Source organism: Denticeps clupeoides, chromosome 13 (genome assembly GCF_900700375.1).
Source record: "Denticeps clupeoides chromosome 13, fDenClu1.1, whole genome shotgun sequence".
NCBI lineage: Eukaryota > Metazoa > Chordata > Actinopteri > Clupeiformes > Denticipitidae > Denticeps > Denticeps clupeoides.
In genome coordinates this window covers 11,979,759-11,987,965 of record NC_041719.1, presented here as the reverse complement: position 1 = coordinate 11,987,965, position 8,207 = coordinate 11,979,759, and the positions used below count along the sequence as shown (strand labels likewise).

General features: G+C 40.3%; 1 protein-coding gene across 1 annotated transcript; it reads left to right on the top strand.

The window, feature by feature from the left end:
• Positions 1–3,910, top strand: rx1 (retinal homeobox gene 1). The gene is made up of 4 exons (XM_029000895.1): positions 1–272; positions 683–1,078; positions 1,963–2,213; positions 2,453–3,910. Exons 2-4 carry the CDS (start codon positions 790–792, stop codon positions 2,894–2,896), a joined length of 984 nt encoding a protein of 327 aa, XP_028856728.1. The 5' UTR covers positions 1–272; positions 683–789; the 3' UTR covers positions 2,897–3,910.
• Positions 3,911–8,207: the final 4,297 nt, after the last annotated feature.

Below are 8,207 nucleotides of genomic sequence, written 5' to 3'. Positions count from 1 at the left end.
AAAGGGGAAGGATTCCAATTAACAAAACCTCTCTAATCCTCTTCCATTCCCATTCTGCGCCGCGGCTCCGATTCCCGTCCGCAGAAGCGACGCGAGTGGCTTCGGTGTCGCGCGTCGGACGCAACTTGTCCCCCGCCGTCGGTGGTTTGAGGAGCGACGTGCGATGCGCGGCGTAGTGGGGACCGAACCGCCGCCGCCGCCGCCACCGCCGCCGCCGCCGCTGGTCTGAGGCGGAGAGTCGCGCCACGAACAGGTGGACAAATTCCACGCAGGTAACTTCCCTCATATAAACATATTTTTACTTTATTATTATTATTATTATTAATAATCCTGCTGTAACATATAGACACACTGGCTGATTTTATGCACTTTAGAAAAATCGGGGTTTTATTGACGCATAACATCGACATAGACACGAATATATAGTTTTAAACATTTTACAGTGACAATTTTACAACGATTAAATACAACTGTTGTTAATACTTTTCTGTCGATTTGTGAAAGTTTTATCCCAACTACATTTTTTTCCACTTCATGCAAAAAAACTGTAACTTTTATTGTTCTTACTGATGCAATACTTAAAGATTATTGTTTCAGCCCTTTACATATGTAAAGTGCCGTATGTAACATTCGGAGTGCATAATAAAAATGTGTAAAAAGTCTTTCTCCTCTCCATTCTCAGGTGAACTATTGGTGGACCATTTCCAAAGAGACCATCATCATCACGGACTTTAATTAAACGACTTTTTTTTTTCTGGTGAAGGAAAAAAAGAAAACCCTTTTGTTCGAATGCATTTGTCACTGGATACCATGAACATGGTGGATGACAGTTGCCTCTCACCCAGTAACTTCCATGAGATGGTTAAAGGAGGTGGGGCGGTGGTGGGCAGTCGAGTCCACAGCATTGATGTCATCCTTGGCTTTAGTAAAGACCAGGACCCCATGCTCAGTCCCGCTGGTGCAGGGCCTCAGAAGGTGGGAGTGGAAGGCCTAGGGGACCCTGGGAAACAGGATCCGTCACACCCCTATGGGCATCTCTCAACTCTGAGGGACAGCACTGAGCAAACAGCTTTTCATGGTGAGTGTATCACAGCGTTCTGTGAAGGTCAGAAAGGAGATCTCAATAGTTGGATTAATGGGCAGACAATTGGTACGTGTCTGAGTCCCAAAATACTAAACAGATACAATCTGATGTGGATATTTGCACCAGAAACCCAGTAATCACAGTAGGCTACTGGTACCTCTCATTTACACTGACCATATTTAGCAAGTTATATAAGGACTAGCAAGATTTAATGGATAAAGGGTTAAGGCTAATGATGTTAAAGACCCAAGGATGCATTCCATTGCATCAGTGAGCTGACCTCAAACTTATTTGACACAAATTAAAACGTCATGTCTGAAACCTAATTAATGCCCACAAGAGGCTTAGCAAACCAATTTACAAGCGACATAAAACCCATTTTACAGGTGAAGTAGAGTCTCGTCATTCACACTCGTCGACTGACCTCACCTCTATTTACTATGCTTGCTTTTAAGGAAGTATTAGCAGACGTAAATATCTTAGCATTTAAATTTTCTTCCGCCAATGGACACGACTCAGAAGAGCATCAGACTTTAACTTGAACGACACATAATGCTGCTTAGTCTGATCACTTAAAGACGATTTTCAGGAATATACCTCCCTTCAGTGGGGCATGTTATTGTGTAACTATCTGTTTTGTTTGCATGTGTGTGAAATATTAAAGATCCTTCCCAATGCAGTGTTAAAGCCGGTTTGTCAGTGTAGCAGATGGTAACACTGTACTATTGATTTAATGATTGGCTAAGTGTGGGGGTTAATTGAATTATCTTGGTGAATGGGCACATAGGTAGTGTGCAGACCTTTGCAGACCATTTTGCTACCTTTGACACAAACGAAAAAATTAATTTATTTAATTAATTTTTCTGATGGACCAGCAGATCCTGACATGTTTTCCAACAAATGTGACGAGGAGCTCAATGAGATCCACAAAGCTGGGCAGACGGACAGCAAGTCACCCGAACCAGCCGATGAGGACCAGCCCAAGAAGAAACACAGACGCAACAGGACAACTTTCACTACCTACCAACTCCACGAGCTGGAACGTGCCTTTGAGAAGTCCCATTACCCAGATGTTTACAGCCGTGAGGAGCTGGCCATGAAGGTTAACCTCCCTGAAGTCAGAGTGCAGGTCAGTTTGTTGTACTGTCATCACTGCTCCTTTCGTGTGAAACTCAGAGGTTCTTCTTGTTTAACAATGCCTGACATAGGGATGAGATCGAGTATCCTAATTAGAGCTTAGTGTGATAGATAAAGGAGCGATTTGGTCACTACAATCAGGGCTCTATACTTTTCATAAAAAAGAATGTGAATTACAAAATGTGCAAATTTCTTCTTCACAATACTCAATGTATGCTTTATCTTTTATAGGTGTGGTTCCAGAATCGCAGAGCCAAATGGAGACGCCAGGAAAAGATGGACGCAAGTACCATGAAACTGCATGATTCCCCGGTGCTGTCTTTCAACAGGCCACCGATGCATGCTAACGTGGGACCTATGACAAACTCTTTACCACTGGACCCCTGGTTAACATCTCCCCTGTCAAGTGCTACACCTGTGCACAGTATTCCAGGGTTCATGGGTCCAACACAGAGCCTTCAGCCCGGATTTCCAAGTCATGGCTTCCTGAACACTCCACAGCCCATGGGACAAGGGATACAGTCAATGGCACCACCGCCATACCAGTGTCCTCCAACGTTCCCAGACAAATATCCGCTGGAGGACGTTGACCAGCGCAGCTCCAGCATCGCCTCACTGCGGATGAAAGCCAAGGAACACATTCAGTCGATGGATAAAACCTGGCAACCCATGTGATAACCCTGAAGCAGCTATCACACTTTCAATTAAAATGGATGTTTTTTTCATGCCGAAACGGTGGAACTTGTGATGGTTTATCACCCGTTCCAGTCAGTACCACCTTATGTGTAATAACCATGTACATTTCTTTTGGAGTCACGTTTTCCAAGTGCCATTTAACACAATACTTTATTATGGATCATAAAAAATGGAAAATGTTGCACTAAGAGGGTTATAAAAGACTGGAAGTCAAGTAAGACATTTACACTTTTTGTTTATTTACCGATTTTTACCCACCAAATTCACCTGTGGGAATTTGCTTCTCTTGTCTTCTACCATTACCTGCAGGGCTCTCAGTTATTCCATTGTGTGAATTCATTGTAGTCTTTGTCTTTGTGTACAGTAGTGGACTGCATTAGACACTTAACTGGTATCCATATGCCATCGTTTTTTGTGAAGCTCAAGGAATGAAAATGACTGTAAATCCCTTTACAGTATTCTCTGGATTGAATAATTAGTCACATTTTATAGGAAATTTCCAAAGGACTACCTTTGTGAGATACTTTTGTATATAAAGGGTATTATTTCTCTGAAAACACATTATATTTAAATGATTTGTCTGCCATGTTGTAGACCAGGAGTGCCCAGTTTTGGCTGAGGATTTATGCACACAGTTTTGTGCACACACATTCCGGTATCTGTTTCCAGGACCTATGGGGGAACCTCCTGTTAAAATGATTTTTTTACTGTGCATAAATTCCAGATAATTACAATAGAACGAAACAGATGTATGTGTGATGCTTCCAATTATGTGTCTGCAAACCCAATACTAAAAGTGAGTTTCTGACATTACTTTTTGTGCATTAAAAAATAGGAGGTAGACAAAGTTCTTTCAGACACGTTTTTTTTTTTATAAACTTTTAACTGTTGTTTTTAAAGAAATTAAGCAAATGACTCCAATTGGTGATTACTATATGTCTGTCTATACCATTATTTTAGAAATCAGAGCAAGAAAACAAAAAGTGTGACTCAGTTGATGAATGTGTGTATTTATTTCTGAAAAGATAAAACTGCACATCTCTCTTAACAAGAGAGATGGCAGTAATTAGGAGATTATTCATATTTTTTTTATTTTTTATTTTTAAATGATAAAACATTCACTTTTACACCACTGGATATCTGGGTTGAGGTACCAATCATTGAAAATCATGTCCATCTAAAGAGAAAGTCACAGACAAGAAAGACAAAGCAGAGGTCACCCACAGAACACTCTCTGCTTCAGTGGCCATCAGAACAGAAGACCTGTTGGCAGCTCAGTTTGTCCATCACTGCCTGTACGTGCCAGTCAACAGAAGGAGATGTCTGATGTCGCCCAGCTAGGTCCCTGCATTGTTCAGCTCAATTGATCCACGTCTGTCCCTTTTGTTTAAGGTTTTTATCCAAAAGAAAAACGGTCACAGACCAAACTCTGTAGGACTCTGTAATAGAAAATGCCATTCAAATAATGGAGTAAAGAAGCTTTGAAATGCTAAATGCTGCAGAACTCGAATCTCCAGGACGATTTCTGAAATTGCAGAAATCCTGACAATTTCTGTCACTGTCACAAACATTGATGTGGACTCAATCTGTAATGATTTATAGTCTGACTCGTGTTCCATCATATTTTTTTTACGAAAAGCAAATGAAATTTCGCCTACAAACAAAAACCTCTTGCTTATGAAGAAAATGACCTCTTGAACACATGGTCAAGCATTGAGCCCTTGTAGCTGTTGTCATGTCTCGTATTTATGGTGCTGGTGACACTGTGCCTGCACCGTAGCTGAAAATGGCGACTGCAAATGATAAATTATTGCATGTGCCTTTTTGAATTACAGAGATGGGCAGGCACACGTTGGAGCACCACAGAAAAGATGTTCCCTCCCTCCTCTTGCTCCTGACCGGTGGCGTCCTGCCAGCCCGTTAGGAAGATGAGGCTCCAATCAATCAGGCCTCCCCGGGGGGGCACAGGCCACAGGGGCCACTGTTCCCTAATTGCCTCCAGGCGCTGCTGCTGTAGCACATGTTCAGAAGTAGCCGGTCCCGCAGAGTTCACATTTCCAGCGTGTGAATTGCACTCCCAGACAGATGGGAGGTCGGAGAGGGCTGTTTTATCATGGGCCATCTGGGCCCGAAATATGAATGGTTAAAAGGATCTGAAAAGAGAATACAGTTCACAAGGACATGTACAGTACACAACATGACACGTTTGATTATGATAGAAAGTGACACTTTTGTGTGGACCCTACTATGAAAATGCTGAAAACTGCTAGAAGATACTTCATTCAGATAAACACAAGCATAAAGTGCTTTTAGTTGTTTAGTTGCTGTTTTAATGACATCAGGAATTATTAGAATTATTTTGCCAACATTTACGAAATAGATTAATTTGTTTTTGAATTTCATTCTGGTCATTACAGTAAAAAAGTTACATATGTTTTTATTTACAAGAGAAGGAAGCATTAATAATTATGAGGAGTGGGACCCAGTGCGGGATGGCTGCTCATCGAGGTTAATGATGTAGAAAATCCCCCAATTAGAGCCTTTTCCTGCAGGCCAGGATGAGTTCAGCACAGGACTCTCTGACAGCTCAGGGATTAGTGCCCAGTCCGAGACTGAGTAGACACTAACTGCTGGACATCTTGGCACAGTGCAGCAGAAGCTGGGGAAGGCATGCGTTGAGCAGGAGGGGCACCAAGAAAGCATGGGAAAAGAGCAGCCGATCAAAATCAAGTCCTCTGGCCTTAGAAACTTGGAGTGTTTGTGATTTTGAAAGTGCTTGAAAATCAGCGGCATGCCTGTGTGTTGGGACTTTTTGCATGTCTCAAAGCCAGTAATCAAAAGCTTTAATATTACAGAGGTTTTATATTACCAATTAAGTATTAATTCATGATAGAAGGTGAACATGCACTTAAGGTGAAACTGCTTTGCTATTTTGTTATAGTTATTATTGTGCTGTGTAACCATATGGTGCTTTGCTGAAAATCTAAATAGACTTTCTGGGTGGGTAGGATATACACATGCAATTTACAATGCTGCACCTACGTAATATAAAAATTTCTTAGCAACCTGTAAAAAAGCCATCACAAAGACTTGATGCAAGAATCCCCCACACAAGGGGAATGTGAGAACTGTGTGAAAGACATGGAGGACTAAAATATGTATATTTCAACCGATCTGATCATTTTATTATTTTAAATTAAATTATTCACGTATCTTGTATTTTAAATAAACAAGTAGATAGGTAATTTCAGCAATATGAATGTATAAAAAGAAAATCGAGGTAGAATTTAAGAGAAAAATAAAGAAAGTGGTCACAAGTAAAGCATTATTGTAATTCTATCCGTATTGTCCTCCTGGACCATAGGTGCAATACAACATGCACAAAATACCAGCATAAACCTGCATAACCCTTAATCCTGCAGTCACAAAAACGACTGACACGGAGCATGCTATAATGATTTTGGTGACAAATGTGATTATGATGGCAGTGCATAACCATGTTTGTTGAATAAAAGATTCCAAAAGCCAGTTACCGGTATGGTTCATGACCATGAATAAAAAAAGATAATAAGATGAACGTTAAAGCAGAACTTTAACTTTTACTGTTCACAGATTTTCTTCAGAATCCGAGCAGTCACTGTAAAGTATTAATCCCAGTTAAGGCAGAAACTGTGATGAGACTTCAGTCACCTTTATCACTCTCCAGAACTCAGAAAACATCATTCACAGATGCACAAAAGCTGTCACAGCACAAAGCAGAGAAAACCAAAGGTGACTGACCGCTAAGATTAGTAGAGCACAAAAGTAAAAATGGCTCCGTGCATCACACTCAAGTAGCAGTAGACTTATGGTATTCATTAAGAACAATTTAGTCTCTAACGACAAATTAATTGCATAATCTATTTTTTGTTCACATCTCCATGGCCTCTAATGGGGCTCAGGCTGGAGTTAACAGGCTGATTGGGAAGACGCGTTACTCAGTGGGAATAATAAGGGAAAGGAGCGGAATTAATTGGGTTTGATTAAGAAAGCTTTTCAATGGGACACAGCTTTTTCGCATGACATAATTGGAGGTCATCGAGGGAGGGGTGTAGGTGGTGGATTTGGTTGCTGGCGCCAGCTTTTGCTGTCCTCTTTCGCTGTGCAGTGGGAGAGAACAGATTTTGTCAGGTGTAGTAAACGTAATGATTCAGGCTTCTTTGAAAATCCGATTTGAAAGCTTTTCCAGCCCTTCCGCTTTGTATTCTAAGCCATTCGGTGCCGACTAAAGTCACTCATGCACAGCGTCACTGCATTGCATCTGACACTTCAGTCAGTAAACTGTGTTTTGTTAATCTGTTTATGTCGTAATCTTTAATCAGAAATAAGAATATGATGTATCTTCCACTGTTTTTTAAGAAATTATTCATTTCATCACAGTGCATTTATTGGGGTGGTAGTAGCCTATGAACCGGAAGAGCACAAAGTTACCCCACTTACTACCATTGTGTCCCTGAGCAAGACACTTTTATATTGAGAAAGCATTAATTATCAATTTTGATTCAACAACCATCTAAAGCCAGTCTTAAGCTACATTTTTAGTGATTCAATGTTGAAACTATGTTAGTAATCAATATTAATTCAATCTTCAACTAAAGCCAGTCTTCAGATTTAATACTAAAATATGTTGTGCAAAATAATAGAAACATTAGAGACAAGTCAGGTTAAGTGAATACTTTATTATAATGTAACAATTCTAAACTACACAATACTAAGACAGAACTAAAAACATGGTAATAACTGGTAATAAACAAACAAACAAATAAACTGTTCAAAGTAATTTACTATCAAATGTTTAAGTACATTTTTACTTTACAAAATAGGTTTAAGAACTATCTACATCCAATCATGAAACAAAGTTGCTCTGGTCTAGTCCTTCTGATAAATGCCATAAATGTAAATGTTTGCAGAATTGCAGTCATACTGCCACCTTTGATTGGTAAATGACAAGAAATCACATGACTGCTCGGTTAACACCAACTACCAAAGCCCACTCAAAAATGGACTGCGATTTAATACCCTTGTGGGTCTAAATGGCCTTGTGACCTACCCAACTCTCCCAGGTTGTTAGTTTATTGTTTATTAGTTAGAGTGCAATGTCATATTGTCATAACTAAGGCATGCCTCAGGCTTTCCTGAACATACCTCTACCATGTTTGTTATATATATGATATTCTTCCTGCTGATGCTAATGTTGTTTTAGGCTAGACATGCAGCAAAGAAAGCGCAGTTATCAGTTATAGCGCCCTCC